Genomic DNA, 17232 nt, shown 5'->3' on the forward strand with positions numbered 1-17232 from the left:
AACGAAGGCAGTGCAGTTGCATATGTGTGTGATGACAATGGCAACACACCTTCCCTTGCTCTGAGGAGTGACAGGGTCTGGGTTTGGCAGAGACACCACACTCCCACTTTTCAGGTTTCTTTCTTTCCCTTGCTTGTTCATGGCAAATGGAGACTTTCTGAGCCATGCAAAAGGAGCAAAGGAAGGAGGCTGCAGTCTGAGAAGCTATTGCCTGCTTTTTGCTTTTGTTTCCTCTCTTGGCTTGGTTGGGCAAAAGTCCATTGTTTTCAGCTTGCAATGGGTAACAGGGCTGCTGGTATTCCACGCACTATGTCACACTTGCTTCTTTGGGGTGGGGGTGGGTGTTGTTACATTCAAGGAGACAGGCTATTTCGGAGTCCTGGGGAGAGGGCACCTTGCAGGAGGTCTCCTTTGCTTGTCTACTGGATGTTAATTCACCTGGGGGAAGATCACCTGTCACAACCATTTAGGGTTGTTAATGAGTGTAATGAGTGAGATTGAATGCAAGTAGGCTGAGAGGAGCAAGTGTTTAACCTGAAAGGTTTTCTGGCTGGGTACATACCACACATGTTAAAACACACGGCTCCCCCTCTCCCAAGCAGAATCCTGTGAACTGTGGTTTACTCGTCACAGAACTGCAATTCCCAGCACCCTTAAACTACACTTAGACTCATAGAATTGTAGAATTGTAGAGCTGGAAGGGATCCCGAGCATAGCTATCAACATTTTCCTTTTTTAAAGGGAAATTCCCTTATTCCGAATGGGATTCCTTGGAGGAAAAGGGAAAAGTTGACAGCTATGATCCCGAGGGTCATCTAGTCCAATCCTTGCCATGCAGGAATCTCAACTAGATCATACATGACAGATGGCCACCCAACCTCTGCATTAAAACCTCCAAGGAAGAAGAGTCCAACTCTTGTCGTTGGAGTCCGTTTCGCTGTCAAATAGCTCTTCCTGATGTTTAGTCAGAATCTATTTTCTTGTAACTTGAAGCCATTGATTTGGGTCCTACCCTCCACGGCAGGAGAAATAACAATAACAACAGCAGCAACAAGCTTGCTCCATCCTTCATGTGACAGCCCTTTTGATATCTGAAGATGGCTATCATATTTCCGCTCATTCTCCTCTTTTACAGGCTAAACATACCCAGCTCCTTCAACTGTTCTTCATAAGGCTTCATTTACTTTATCATTTTGGTCTCTCTCCTCTGCAAATGTTCCAGCTTGTCGATATCTTTCTTAAATTGTGATGCCCAGAACTGGACACAGTACCTCAAGTGTGGTCTGACAAGGGCAGAATAGAGCAGGGCTATTATTTCCTTTGATCTGGATACTAGACTTGGGTTGATGCAGCCTAGAATAGCATTAGCTTTTTTTATTGCTGCATCACACTGTTGACTCATGTTCAGCTTGTGGTCTACTAAGACCCCTAGGTCTTTTTCACATTCACTACTGGCAAGCCAGGTGTCCCCCATCTTATATTTGTGCAGCTGGTTCTTGCCTAAGGATTCTTTCCCAGGATTCTTTGTGGGGAAATTGTATGCTTGAAACATGCTTTAAAAGGTAAAGTGTGTACACAGCCTCTACCGTGTCACATGTTTCTTCCTTGCCACTCTGAGCAGCCCCTCCTACCTCGGTGGGCCCAGAGCCAAGATGCGGCTGGACTGGCAAGAGAGGAAGGCCTTTGCACTTCCCTCTCTTTGGCTTTATGCTCTGTGAAACAGACTTGTTCTGGGGGCTCTTGCAGTCATCCTGCAGCCTGAGCTGCCATCACTCCTCTGGAATCTGGGTCCCAAACAATCAGCGCCTTGTTGTGCACTTGCTGTGTGTTGTCAACAGGACGGCTCGGCTGCCCCCAAGTTTCCGCTGCCTCGCCCTCAGCCTGACCCATCCGCAGGGCATCATGGCTACAATCGGGGACTTGATTGAGGCCCCAAGCAGAGCTAGTGGGACCCATAGCATTGATGGATCGTTGGGGGTGTGGTGAGCTGGGCTGGGGCAGCAGGAATGGTGGGGCACCAGCAAAGCAGGGCAACGCGGAGGTGGCGCAGGGAAGAACCCTGCCTCTGCCTCTCCAGTTCTTCCAGCTGCATGAATCAGCCTGTTCCAAGAAGGAGGAGGCTCACATGAAATCCTTTTCCCAGCAATGGGAATGACCCAGTCCAAGACTCCTGCTGGGCTGCAGCCCAATGACACCAAGCCAGAATGTTTTGCAAATGAGTTGCAAAAGCACAGACATGATTTCTAGAAAAGTCTCATGTCTCTCTTTGGGTCTTCAGGGCCAGAGTAATGTGTGATCATTTGGACATGTGAATCTGCCCTCAGCAATCCAAGCCAAACTGTTGCTCTTGTGCGTGTAACTGGTGTGTACATGTTCACCCATGTACACCCATGCACACACACCACACTTAAAAGTTTTAGTTTATTCCCACCCTGTGTGTGACCCAGTTCCCTACCTGTCAATGTGCCTTTGGACCACGGCCATTGGCGAAAAAGTCTTCAGAGCAACAAATGTGACTCTTGCCTTTGTACAGTAGACTACACTGCAGCCCTGCAAAAGTCAGAGGTTAGTGTGCACACGCATGTGCACACACGCACACCCCACAGCCTCCATCCAGGCTGGGTCAAAAGCACCTGGAGGGGCCCCTGGGAGCCCTGAGCCTGAGGTTCCCCACCTTTCCTTTGGGATGGCAAGATCATGTACCTTTAATCCTTATGTAGAAGAAAGGATTTTGGCCGGTGCAGTTTCTCACTCAGAGCTGAGCAGGGAAAGACTCTTCTGCACAACTATTAAGGCAAGAGATTAAGTCCTGCCACCATTCTTTGCTCACCCACCCTCTTATCCATGACTGAGCAGGAACCCCCATGGCAGCTGCCTCTTTTGGGTCGCTGTGCATAAATACACTGATTCTAGCCAGTTGTTGCTGCTGTTGGGGGGAAAGATTACAAAATGCTGAAACATCTATACTTTGCATAAAGATCTGGAGAAGATATTTTTTGCAGTTTGCTGTGTTTCTTTAAAATAATGTGCACGCAGCTTCCTCTGCAGCTTGGAGGGGTCCAAGGAACCTGTTGGAATAATAGGGGCAGGCAGGTTCTCAGACCCACCGAGCAGCACAGAGGCTGCAAAACAGGACAGCAAGTGCAAATGCTCCACCCCTAAGTCCAGACTGAATGCTAATTTAGAATCTTGCAATCTCATTTTATAAACAAAAGGGGGAAAGCCACCCTTTCCCCCGCAAAGGCCACTTCCCTTCCCACCATCCCCAGAATTACTGGATTCCTGTCAAGACACTTCTCAGAAATTATGAGCGTTTGGCCTTCCAGCCTCTCTCCAGCTCCCTTCACTCCATTCTCTTTCTGGGGCTAAGAATAGACTCCAGGTGCCCTGAAAGCTAGTCTGAATGGCCTTGAGTATTCAAAGCAGCTTAGTAACCCTATGAAACCCTTTCAGCATCTTCTGCTCTCATACAGCCGCATCACAGTTGTTAAATGTGTCTGTGGATAAGTTCTAAACCATAAGCAGATGTAAAGAAGACTATCTATCTATCATCTATCTATCTATCATCATTGGATTTATGCCTCCCAGGATCCCACAATGCATGTCATATGGATAGGATGGATTCTCTATGACCCCCAAATGCTGAAATAATACCAAAACCCACAGAATGGAAAATTGACCCAAGGCAGCCTTATGTCGACATGGTGCTGTCCTGTACTGAGAGTACCTCGTGGGCATAGGCAAGGCAGGGGGCGCCACAAACCAAGAGGGATCTACCAGCATCACTTCTCCGTCTGCAAAATGAAGCCACAAATTGCTCCAAGTTTAAAATTAAACAACAGCACAGTCCTAAAGGTCGCTAATGGAGGAAGGAGGGAGAGGTCCCTGCAGCCAGAGGAGAGGCAAAGGGGTCATCTATTCCTTCTTTGCTCCAATGGGAGGGAATTATCTACAGAGCCACCCATAGAATGGCATCATTCCAAAGGGTGTATTGAGGAAACAAGAGGACTTTGGATGGGGCATATCCACACCCGTCCCTGACACACGCTGTTTCCCCCTTTCTCCATTGCTGGAAAATCACCAGAACATGTACAATGGCAGAGTTTTCCACCCACGTACGGCCCTGCTGAGAGTCCTTCTCTGATGGAGGAGTACCTCCTCCTCCTCCTCCACTTCTTCCTAAAGCCCCCTCAGGCAGCCTCAAGGTTTGCTTTCTTGCACTTGTATGTTAAGTATGGTATATAAATGATTAATAATATTATTGCAGCTCTCTGTTAAATGGCCCTCCTCCTTTATGCCCTGTTCATGATGCCGGACAACGCATGTTCCTCTGGCCTCACGAGGAGCCTCTTCAGTGGAGCTGGTGAGTGTGGGTCCTGCCCCCTAGGCCAGGTGGAAAGGGCCTTGCAGGGAGCGGCCTCCACGCCTCACAGCCGGGCCATGTTCCTCTGGCCTCAAATGTAATTATGTAATTATGCAAATGTAATCATCACCATCATAATCTGTGGGTTTCAGGGGTGGGCTTTTAATTTTTTTAGGCTTCCTGATGAGCCTGGAGGGTTACTGATAGAACCTGAAGAAGGGCAATTCTCAGGGTGGAAATATAAGGAGAGAGAGAGAGAGGATTTAAGAGGCTTCCCCCCCCCCAACCTTGGAACTGCTCCTTTCCCCGATAAATATGTTTCCCCTCATCCCTCTCCCTTGTTGGGATTTGCATGTTTTCTTTTGCAAATGAGGACAAGGGAGGAGCAGAAATGGAGGTTGTTCACCCCTCAGCCGACCAGACCTTCCTTATCTCCCTGCGCAGGGACCCCTGCCACGGCCAGATCTGCTGTGTTTTGCTGAGAGAGGCAGGGAGAAGAAAAACGAAACTGGGACTCTGTTTTCTGATTCTGGTAAAGGGTTGGGGCTTAGTGGTTAGAGCAGAAGCCAATTCCCCTGGGTTGAATTCCCTGCGGACAGTTATGGATCCTGCCTCCCCCCCCCTCCTTTGTGTGTGTTTAGTAGGCAGAGTCCTTAAGGCTCATTAGCTTATCTTTGCCCATGGTTGCTATAGAGACCACAGAGTGGCACTGTCCTGTAGGGCAGCAGCGAGGGAGTGGAAGAGGCTGCGCACAGGATGCGTGGCATGCGCCTCACCTGGGCAGTGCCTGCAAATCAACACCTGCCAAAAAATAAAGAGCAGGTGCTCGTGAGACAAACTACGCCAACTGTCACCCCAAACTCCAAGGCTACATGGTGACTGAACTGCGCACAATATGCAAACCACAGAGGGCGTGATTTGGCAAGAGACCCAGGTCAGCACTAAGCACACCCACAATGCCCGTTTCTAAGGCTGCGCACGGCCGTGCATTGAAAGCACCCAAGTACTGTAGCTTACCCATCACAGGGCTGCCATTCCTCAGCACCCTTAACAAACTACAGTTTCTAGAATTCTTTTTCAGGGGGTGGGGGAGGGAGGAGAAATATGTCTTAAATGTTTGGTGTGTATGTAGCCTAAGAGCAGTACAGGTGATGCCTGTGGCATGAAGCAAGATAAGGTGGTCCCCTCTGACAGCAGGTGTTGGGTACGTAAATGCAGGTCCAGCCTGCCGAAATTTTTCGCCTGTACAAGAACATTGTGCAGCTGCTATTGGGATATATATTAGACAGATCCCTTTTTTTGTGGTTGCTTCCTCTGCCACCAGGCCTTTTAAGTTGAGATCTTTCCCAGGCAGCACTGCAGAGGTTTGGCCTAGACGTCTCCCTTCCAACTGTACAATTCTGTGATTCTATTTCTCCCCCCAACACTTACAGTTTATTACTTGGACCCCTTAAATCTGTAACTGCCCCACAGGCATGATGTTCCACTAGCCCCTTTAAAACAGATTAAGGTGCCGCAAGACACTATTGTTGCCAGTGTAGATCAGTTTCATTCAATGGCAGTGCTCCCTGCCCCCCAAATCAGAATAATAAAAAGGGAAGATCTGTTCTTTCCTGTTGCCATCTTTTAACTACATCAGGCATGTCCAAAATCCGTTTCGGGGGGCCTAATCCGGTCTATTTAATCCATTTAAAATTGTAAAAAAAGCTCAAAAACTTTAGTTGGCCCTCACGCATGATCACTTCATCAAATCTGGCCCTCTTTGAAAAAAGTTTGGGCACCCCTGAACTACATGGAGGAGAGGTAGTGAGAATGGTCACCTCCATTAACAACTGTATTTCAATTCATTAGCTATGGAGTGCCAAGGAGCAATTTCTAGCAGAAAGTGTCAATCCACAGTATGTTCAATGTTGGTGTTTCTACTGCATATATCCCTAGCATATACCTAAATAGCTCGTCATTTATTCATTCAGGAAGAGATACAAATTTGCTGTTGTGGTTGTTATTACTTTATCATAGGTTGTATTCAGTGTATCACTGTCAGGTGTGGGGAACCTTTGGCCCACCTGAAGTTGCTGAACTACGACTCCCATTGTCCCCGGCCACTGCCCATCCATGCTGATGGGAGTTATAGTTCAGCAACATCTGGAGGACCAAAGGACCTATAGAATGGAGATAATTCTCTTGGGCAAGCAGAAATGCTGTTGCACACTCTTCTGGGAATAATAGTAACCTGCTTCAGGGGGTTGTTGTGAGGGCAAATGTGATATATATATTTTTTAAATTTGAGTGAAAAGGGCTGTTTAGACGTTTGTTTGTATGTGTCTGTGCATGTTTGCAGGCGCATGGGGCCTGCTCAGTGGCATCACTATTATATGGACTCGGTTTTCCCTGCCACAACAATGGGAATAACTGTGTGTGACCTGCCTCTGAAGGCTGGAGTGAGATAGGCAAGAAAAGGTTGTGGACCAGTAAGGTTTAGAAGCGGGAGTCCTTTTCATGGGTGAGATGCCTCCCAGCCCTGAAGCTCAGTGGAGAAAGATTTGAGGCTAGTTCTGTTTCTCAGGGTGCCTTAGATTCTTATGCAGATGTATTTGTTGTTGCAAAGTAGTGAAGACTGCAAACCTAGACACACTTTCAATGGGATAAGCCTCACTGAATGCAATAGGAATTAGAAAACCAGTTTAGGGTTGTTCTGAGCTGCAAATCAAGAAACAGCCCCCCCCCCCCGGTCTTGATTCTTGCCTTTGCCTCCTCACCCAAGGTGGCCTTAGGCAAGCTTCTCCCTCTCAGCCTCAGCCCCATCCAGCTGCTTCCGCAATATGGAAGAGGTAATAATAATGGCAACTTACCTTACAGAGTTATTGTAAGGAGCACAAGAGGCTAGTCCCCATGAAGCACTTCATTATTTTATTTCATAAAATGTATAGGCCTCTTGATTTTATTTTATTTTAAAAAAACACTGAAAGAGGTTTACAAAAGATATAACAGTAAATTTAGAAAAACAAAACGTACGATCTTTGAACACTCAAAGTACTATATCAACCTTCCCCAACCTGGTGCTCTCCAGGTATGGTGTTTTGTTTTGTTTTGTTTTTGTTTTTTTGCTGCTGCACCACACTGTTGACTCATCTTCAGCTTGTGGTTCACTAAGACCCCTAGATCCTTTTCACATGTACTACTGGTTATCCAGGTGAGGCCCCCCCCCATATTTATGCAGCTGGTTCTTCCTGCCTAAGTGTAGAATGTGACATTTGGCCGTATTGAAATTCATTTTGTTAGTTATGACCCAGTTCCCCAATCTGTTAAGGCCATCTTGAACCCCAGTTCTGTCTTCTGTTTGCTGTCCTTGTTTGCTGAGATGAAAGTTGGCTTCTGAGCAGCACCCAGGCCTTACAGGCACAGCTCCACAGGGTGCTAATGCAAGCCCAGGGTGGGATTGTAGAGGCACACACCATCCTCTTTTGTGTGCTGACTTTTCCTAATACACTAGGCTCAATGCAGCTCACAGCTGCCAAAAGTTAGAAGGCACCCACATCTGTGAGAGGAAGAGGCCATGCATGTGCTTCATGATGCTCTCCATCAGCAGAGGGTAGTGGTCAGCCACCGCGTCTCAGAGGCAATGAGATCTGTGGAAAAACAGAATATTAGCTGCAAACAAGCATTTTTTTAAAACAACAACAACAACTGAGGGATCCTAGTGGAGCAGGACATGATCTCTGTGAGCTGGGCAGCTTCTAATCCCTCCTAGCCTTTCACTTTCTCATTAAACACTGAAGCCTCAGATAAATCTCCAAATGAAAGTGCAAGAGATCCAGTTAATTCCAGAGGATTGGAGGGGCTCTGTTGCAATGCTCAGTTTGTCCTGTAGAGGGCGTCAGGTCATATGGCGGACAGGCTGCTTCTTTATTTTTAATGCTGCTTAATACAAAACTCTCCAGCCCCTTTGCTTTGTGCTGCAGCTGGTGGCAGCTCTGAGATCCCTTTTAACCGGAGATGTTGGGGCTGGACCTCAGAAGTTCCCCATCCAAATCACATGCTCAAGCAGTGAGTTATGGGCTTTCCTCCCCTGATTTGATTTTATACATTGTTCAGTCTGAGGTCTTGGCAATATTCTGGAAAATGAATTTAGTTGCTCCATTAATTCATGCACAGCTTAAAAAAAAGACGGCTAATCAATACATTTAAAATTCTTTAATCGGTTCAATAGTCCTAGTTAAAAGGATTCTAACCCCCCACCCCACCATGGGACATTTTAGCTCTAGTACTATCTTGAGGAAATAAAAAATCTCCTGCCCTTATATGGGGAGAGGCTGTAGTGTCATGGCACACCAGTGGCGGAGGAGATGGGGAGCTGCCTTTTCTCATGCAAACATTTCCAGTTCCTTTTGATTAGGGCCTGTCATCAGATTCTCCTCTCCAGTCATTCCCACCCCCTATCTCCCCCCAACTCTACTCCCAGCCCCTGTTAAGAGGGCTTTTGACAAGGCCTGTCACCTACTTCATTAATTCTCCTGCTTCTGTGGATGTTTGTTTTACCAAGGGAGAAGAAATATGAAAAGGTTAAAAGAGGTGGGGGGGTCGGGTAGCAAGCAGGGGGACAGGGCTGGGTCAAGCAGAACCAGCAACGGGAGAGATGAACGAGAAGGTCACCAAGGGCTTTTTGGATAGGAGACCTAGCCTGGGTAGATGGGAGGATTAAGACTGAAAGGCATTCGTGTGTCTGTGTTGCGTTGTGTGTCTGTGTGCCAGCCCGAGACAATTTGGCTTCTGAGGCAGAAAAGCCAATCGGAGCCCCATCTGATTAAGGCTGTGTACACACCACCCCCTTGACAAACATTTAAAGCACAAGGCCAGGCCTCCACCACAAATAATTCTGCAAACTTTAGTTTGCTCAGGGGTCCTGGAATTGTAGCTGTAAACTACAAACTACAATTGTAATTGTAAACTAGAGCAACAAGGATTCCTTGGTGGAAGTCATGTTTTTAATTTATGGTGTGTACATAGTTTAACTGACACAGGACCAATCCTACTGGAAGTTCTCCTCCATAAGCCCCACTGCAATGAGTGGGTGATGATAATGTGTATAGTAACAGCCCTTGCACAGCTCCCATGCATTTCAGCAAGAGCTGTGCAGGAGAACTTCCCAATGAGCTGTGCTTTGTGGGTCAGATTTGTATATTGTCTACTCTGCTGCCCGTCAACAGCACCCAAAATCTGCCACTCCAAGTTGCCCATCTCACTACGATAGGGCTCTCTCTGTCTGTTATAGTCCCCTATATGTTTTGAGCAGACTTCACATTGCAATCCAAATACCTGGAGGGTAGGAGTGTTAATGAATCTGCAGCAATTTAGGTTGAGGTGCTCAGGCCAGGTTGCTCTGTGCATGAGCATGCGCTTGTGTATATTAGCAGTCCTTTGTGTGAAGGGAGCTCTTCCTTGCTCTCTGGAACCATCTGCCACAGAACACTGTGATGGGCTCAGGGGGGCAGTGACCACTGTTGATGTCCAGAATTGTGCCAAGCACAGTTTCCTGTTTGCTTTGGCAGGATTCCTGCCACCAAAGTGTCTGTCTATAGCCGGCTGCTTCCCCATGATCCTGCTGTGAATGGCTGTGGGGGTGGGGTGGGGGTGGGGGTGAGAGATCAGACTGGATGCAGCCTGTGGCATGAGTTCAGGCCACAGATCTCCCCACCTCCAAGTTTTGACCCACTAGGCATAGATTGTTTCTTGTCTTAGCAATTATGAGTGCTAGAAACATCGTTGGTTCAAACCAGTGAACACTGAGGTTGAGCAGCATATTTATGGCTCCGTAGCTTCCCTGGCTGTTGATCTGGTTTTTTTAGCTGGGGAAAGTTGGTGTTGAAAGTTAGTTGGCTATTATATACTGGGCAGATGACGTTGACTACAGGGGATACTGGCCTGTTTCAGAGGGCTTGTTGCAATAATTATGGAGACAATGTACGCTCTCCAAGTATTAGGTAGGATGGGGCTGCAGTTTTACATTAATGGACTTCTAAAGACCTCGTCCCCCGCCCCCCCAAAAAGTCTGAAGGATATAAAGTTACAGTAATTGAAAGTTGGGTTATACTGTTAACCGTAAGGACTCCCAGTCCCAGTGCCGTTTGAACAGCATTTCTTGTAACAACTTGAATATACACTGTTGGGTGAAGACTGATACCGGGTAAATTGGAGCGGCATCATAGAGACAAATTCTTATAGACAGGATACAGAAGCTTTCAAGTTCAGTGACAAAAGTTCAGAGTGGCATGCTACTCTATACTGTTTTAGCTCTATGGTCCAACCCCTTTCTCCATTTCCCAATCCCACTGTGGAAGTGTGGGGGAGGGGCTTCACTTATGTCTCACAGCTTATGTCTCGTAGGTCTTATGACTTATGTCTCTTATTCCAGATAAAGATTATTCTCTCTCTCTTATTCCCATAATACTACAATTTAGGGTCACCTAATTAAATTAAGTGGCAAAAGGTTCAGGATTGACTGTGGGAAGGTTCTTCTTCACCTGACACATAGCCTGCTAATAGACAATACACTGATGGATACTAGTTTAAATGGATTTTTATATAAGTATATAAGAAAGATTAAATACAATAATGGCCAGGTCTATCAAATGGCGATTAGCACGACAAATCAACATTTTAAAAATAGAAACTCCAGGATCAGAGGCAGTCTACCCCTGTGCTTCCTAGATACTGGGCATAATCAATGGGTGTAGCCACACCCTGCTTGGGGTTTCCCCTGAAGCATTTTGCTGGCTGGTGTTGCAAACAGAAGGCTGGTCTATGATGCCTCTTGGCCTGATCCAATAAGGGAATCCTTGCTTCCTTAGCCATCATGTCTTATTTTCCCCCCTGTCTGACATTTTCAGAAAAAAGCCTTTGAGACTCTGTAGCTCTGTCTCCCCCGGTGCCTAATAATCTCCACTTCTTTAGGCTAAGCAAGCATACGCCATGCATTCTGCCTATTCTCCTATGATTTAAAAGGACGGATGATCAGAAACATCTCTCTTTTTCACACCCTGTGATTCCTCCTCATTCGTCCCCTCCTTTATTTGCATTGCCTTGACCTTCCTGGGTAGCATAATCAGAATCATGGCCTGTCCCCTGTGAGCTCACCCCCCCCCCGCAGCCACAGCTGACAGGTTGCCCCCTCCCCCTCCCCCTCCCCCTTAAATTATTCAGCTCCCCATAGCTGCCCCCTTGGCTCCATCTGCATCCCGGCTGCTGTTCACTGAGCCCCCGCCGTGCTAACAATATAAGCCCCTCGCTTGGTAATTGCCAGATGAATAGAGGAAGGCAGGAGACATGGGAGGGAAATGGGGAGTTGCAGTCAGGGAATGTAGGGGCCCATAAACATGCAGGCTATGTGATAGGTCACATACCCACCAACATTCCTCAGATGAAAATAGGGACGTTTCTCACTCTCTCCTGCCCAACTGACCCTCCTCAACCCCGCATTTTTTGTTGTCCCCTCCACAGAGCATTTCCACCAGTGGAACATAGCACACAAAGCCTGTACCATCCTGAGAAAACCATCCAGATTTTATTTGGTAGATTTACAAAAAGAAAAACACACATCATTAAATAAATTTTAGAAAGGGGCAAGAGTAGATGCAGGCTCACAAAGAAGAGAAGAAGAGGAGTTTGGACTCCCTAAGGAGTCTCAAAGCGGCTCACATTCTCCTTTCCCTTCCTCCCCCACAACAAACACTCTGTGAGGTGAGTGGGGCTGAGAGACTTCAGAGAAGTGTGACTCACCCAGCAGCTGAATGTGGAGGAGCCGGGAATTGAACCCGGTTCACCAGATTACGAGTCCACTGCTCTGAACCACTACACCACACTGGCTCAGGATGGCTTTCAAAATTCTGGGACTGTCCCTGGAAAATGACTTGGAGCACATGCCACCAGGCATCTAGGTGGTCACTGCAATGGGAGGATGGTGGGCCTGATGGGTCTTTGACCTGATCTAGCAGGAATCTTCTTACATTCTTAAGAAATGCCAGCACCCATTTACAAACAAATCATTAGCCACCGGCATGTGTCTTTGCTTTGTTGTCTGCATTGTTCTGCTGGTCAGGCTGGGCAATTCTACTATCCTCTTGCACTTGATATCCATTCAGAGAGAAGCCAAGGAAGGGTACCAGGTCACATTGCTCATCAGAAGGTTGCAGATAAGTCAGCAAATGGTCATTTGTCTTGGTTTCACCTTGGGTAGTTTTAGCGGTGCCTGGAACGGAAAAACTGTTCGCCACTCAAGCAAAGGATTGGATTGTAGAATCTGGAATGGGTCCCACAGTGCACTCCAGGCATATACAGGGAAGCTAAACGTGCCCAGTTGATGTTGCCAGACCATACTGTGACAATCTGCACATTCTGAGGTCACCCCTGGAACAGGAAGAAGTTGATGTTTCTTGCTGTGCTGGAGGTCTCTGAGCATTCAACACACACATCTCATGTGATCTGAGGCTTCTGGCATGGCATAGTGCAAGACAGATGATAACATTGTCCTGCCCGCCATGTTGGAGGGCTCTGGCCACACAATGCAGCATCTAACACAATTTTGTTTTTTCTCCTAAATTTATTTCATTTAGAAGTAAAATAAAACCAAGCAGAATCCAGGGCTGTCCCTGAAGCCCAACTAGGCCATACTGCAAACTGGTTCCAGGGCTGGTTCAGATGTCATTCTACCCTAGCCAGTGCTCTAGCTTTTGGCCCAAATTCCATTTGCCAGGAAATTTGTCTCCATCCTCATATTCTGTAATCTAGATTTGAAGAAATTCAGTGCTAGATCACATATTTATGCATGCCTAAGGTCCCAGGTTCTGTCCTTGTCATCACCAACTAAAGGGTTGGAGATGTTCTGGGCTGGAAAAAGCCACTGCTTCAAATCTTGAAGAGCTTCTGTGAGTACACAAGACTGGGCTTTTGGGCCTATGCTCTGACTCATTGTGAAGCAGCTCTTTATGGCCAACAGAGAAATGAACAGCTATTCTACTCATGTGTTATGGCAGTGTGGAAATACCACCCCCAAAAAGTATTTGTGAGTAAGTGGGGTACATGCTGGAATGTATGCATTAGATTCACTGTGGCTGATCCTCTGGTTTTTGGGTGTGGCTGTTGGTGCTGGCCTAGAAGCACCCTCCTGATTGGAGGGCTGGTTGTAAGGGTGCTGGCAGCCCACAGAGGGCTTCTGTTGTATAGATTTTATCTTCAGTGGAACCATGCCCTGTGTGCATGGGCAAAGTCCAGCCTTTATGGGGGGGATTTAAAACTGGGGGAAGTGGTGGAAAAATAGCCACAAGCACACGTCTTCTGCAAAATGTCAAGAAGTTCTGAGCTTTCTGTCACACTGCCAGCACCTATCACCCATGACCACTAGGCATGCTGATGGCAGGGCCATAGGCTCCTCATCCATGCTTTAAAGTGACCAGGAAGGCTAGCTCTGGATAGCGCTAAATAGAGAGGCATAAGCCTAATATTTGTTACCTGGGCAGGGAGCAAATTTAGACGCGATCTCAGTGGTGTCTCTAAATGAACCCTTTTACTTCCTTCCATATACTGTACACAAGTGGCTGCCATTCATTCATCTGGGTCATGGGGATGCAGCTGTGAAGAAGGCAAAGCCTGCCCTTCACCCCTTGATTGGCAGAACCTGCTTTCACATACATCACCTGTCAGAATTACAGGATTTTAGCTAGTAATATCAGAACAATCAGATGTGGACCTGACACATAGGACTGTCCAGTCAGTCAGTGATGTGAAGGAGCATTACAAAATGAGACGGAAGTACTGGCATTATAATTAGGAAAACTGATTGAATATTCTCCACATCTGAATGCACTCCTGGCGTCATGCTGATTAAGAGCATGAGCTGGGAAGTCTCTGTCTCAAATGTTTCCATCTCCTGTGAATCCATTAGATAACGTTAGGCTGGGCCTGCACAACTTACGCCCAACCAAACCAGATGCAAGCCATGTCTTATGGCCTGGCGGGCTGTTTAGAAAATGTTCATGTTTATGCAACTCCAGGCAGGCAGCAAAGCCAGGTTTGTTCAGCCTACCAGTGGGGCACCATGTGTGGCTGATAAGCTCTGTGTTTGACTCGGAAGATCAGAAGTTCTACAGGCTTCTCTTAGGCAAACTCCTTCATCTGGAAGATTTTAATAGGCTTGTTATAAAAAAACAGATTCTGTAAGCTACACCCACCTGCACACCCACCATGCTCCATGGAGAGTTCAGTTTCTTGGGATTCCTTTGGTTCTCCTGGTGGTATTTGTCTGGACTTTGCCCAATGTACAATGCAAGTGATGCAGCTAAAAACCAGGAAAATCTATATCTCTAGCACATCCATATCTTGACATCAGTAGAACCTCTGGAGCTACTGAACATGAGGTTGTACTGCATTGCACAGTTTGCTTGCTTAAAAAAAATTCTTCCATTCATCAGAAATATCTGTTGGGGAGAAGGGCAGGAGATGTATGGAAATTGACAATCAGTGGATAAAGAGCACAGCATCAGTGTGAACTATTAGAATTCTGCCTTTCCATGTATCTGTTTATCTTTCCATTTATAATAATATATTCTTATCTCTCTGCTTTCTTTCCATCCTCTGCTCTCTCTCTCTCTCTCCCTCTGTCTCTCCCACCCTCCCTACTTTGCTATCTCCATCCATCAACCCACTATTCTTCCCCATCCACCATCGCCTCTCTCTTTCTCTTTCAGCCGCCAGCCCCCATAAACCTTTCCTCACTCACCCGCCCCCCCTTCTCTGCCTTCTCGTGACCCACCCTCCCTTCCTGAACAAAAGGGCCCCTCCCCTTTCCTTTCTGCCTCGAAAATACACGGCACCCTAGGCCAAGACCCGCTACATCTTGCCTTGACTTCGATTTCGGGATCTCCCTTCTTTCCTTCTCTCTTTAGTAATCCTGCTTTGTTGGTGGGGGCGGTCTGGGACTGGGGATGCAGGGCTGGTGGTTCACCCACTTGTACACACAGCATGCTCCTCCAACAAGTTGGAGTGAAGGCTGATAGAAATAAATAAACGCAGAAGGCATCATTAACTCCCTCTCCTCTCCAGCTCCTTTTTGCTGCCTGTGCTGTCGTCCTTGGGGGAAAGGATGTTTTGTGGGGGAGGGGGACAATGATGATTACACAGGGTTTCTTCCCTTTTTTCTTTACACTAACGGTCTCTTTCTCTCTCCCTCCCTCTTTCCTCCCACAGCCACAAGCCACAGTGGGGGGTGCATGCTGCTTGCTCCCCTTTTGCTGCGCCACTGCCCAGAGTTGGAGAGAGGCCCTGGCCAGGGGTGCCAGGTGAAATGGCTTCAATGCTGGCTGGTTTGCTGATGCTCTGGCCGTTGGTTCTGCTCCTCTGTGATCCAGCAGCGTCCATCGAGTTCCCCAAAGGATGTGAGTAGTGATGGCACCAGTATCTTTCCCCCTGCGTGTGGCTTTGGAAAGCGGTAGGGTGGGGTTTACTACTGCCGCTTGTGGCATGTTTCCCGAATGTGAGAGCTTGTGGTGATGGTGATGCATTCTGGCCATGTTTTGTTGTGTCAGAACATGTGGTTGGTTCTTTTCAGACAGTTTGCATTTGTATTTCTTTTACAATTCTTGTTGGTTTCTCAGAGCCCTGTTCCAGGCATTTATCTCTGCTTTTATATTATCACATAACCTTGGGTAATAGTGCCTCCCAGCTCAGTCTGCCTGCCTTCTTTTCCCTAAACCTTTGGTGCAGCAGAGAGCAATTGCATCTGGAAACTGGGAGGGAGGGGTAGGTAGGTAAGAGAGATGGGGGACCTGCATCGTGTTGCCGGGGGGGAGCTCCCTAAATGCCCCACCCCCTAGAAACTGCATAGAGAAATAGTGCTACTCCTGCCTGCTTGAGGAAAGTACTAGTGCCTTGTGACATTAATCCAATCCTCACCCTCATCTCAGACCTATTTGGATGGTTAGCACCCAACGTGCTTCACACTAATGAAAGCAGCAAATTTTGCCAATCGTAACAGGTCAGGAAGCAAAAGGTTTGAGAATGAAGTCTACAGAGATGTGCATCACTTAAGGTGTGGATGTGCAGAGCTTGCGGAAATGGAGACAGAAAGGGAAGGAAGCATGGGCCAATGAAAAGAAAGGTGGAGCTATACCCAGCTGTTGATTCTGGCACTCACCTACACCTTGCCTTTATGACCACATTTCTGTACATATTATACATTTTGTGAGTCATTAAATATATTTTGTGAGTCATTAAATATATCATCTAATTTCTATAGTGCTTTCAGTGTGCAAACAACTTCACAGCGCTTCCTTCTGCCAGCCTCACAACCTCCCTGTTGAGATGGACTGTACATACAATTCCATGATTTGGACAGAAATGTAGGCCTAAGATAGCAACTTTACCGCAACCATCCAGGTGTCTATGGCTGTGATGGAAGTTGACCCATGGCCTTCTAGACCCAAATCCACAAATCCTTCTACTAGATCACATTGCCATTACTGACACAGTTTCTTCAGGCATCTTTGTGCTTTGACTACAGTTTGATGAGTTTAGGAGTTATCAGCCCCTCCTCCTTGTCCCTTCCCTGCTGAGGCCAATGATTCTTTTGACACTGGCTTGCTTGCTTGTTGCAAAACAGATTGCATGGAACTGTGCTTACAGGCAATTTCAGCACCAAGGACAGCTCTTGAGGCCTGGGAGGCAGGCATAGAAGAGCTGTCCTTTCAGCACTGTTTGGCAAAGGAAGCAGGCGCTAGATCAGTGATTCCCAAAGTGGGCGATACCCCCCCGGGGTGTGTGTGCTGGAACGATCCAGGGGGGCGGTAGTAGCCTCAGGCGCAATTGGGGGGCATTGAATA

General features: G+C 47.2%; 1 protein-coding gene and 1 long non-coding RNA gene across 16 annotated transcripts in view; one reads left to right on the forward strand and one right to left on the reverse strand.

Moving 5' to 3' along the window:
* The window catches only part of LOC310752332, a 182761-nt gene that overhangs the window by 149137 nt on the left and 16392 nt on the right, over window positions 1-17232 (reverse strand). The window lies entirely within an intron of this gene.
* Window positions 1-17232, forward strand: part of L1CAM (L1 cell adhesion molecule) — a 96274-nt gene that overhangs the window by 7201 nt on the left and 71841 nt on the right. For all 15 annotated transcript variants that reach the window (XM_083592361.1, XM_083592369.1, XM_083592370.1 and 12 more), the window contains exon 2: window positions 15602-15789. In XM_083592361.1, coding sequence (XP_083448487.1) covers window positions 15602-15789 — 188 coding nt within the window. The remainder of the gene's footprint in view (window positions 1-15601; window positions 15790-17232) is intronic.

The sequence above is a fragment of the Podarcis filfolensis genome (assembly GCF_964270895.1).
Source record: "Podarcis filfolensis genome assembly, chromosome: 17".
In the NCBI taxonomy this organism is placed as follows: domain Eukaryota; kingdom Metazoa; phylum Chordata; class Lepidosauria; order Squamata; family Lacertidae; genus Podarcis; species Podarcis filfolensis.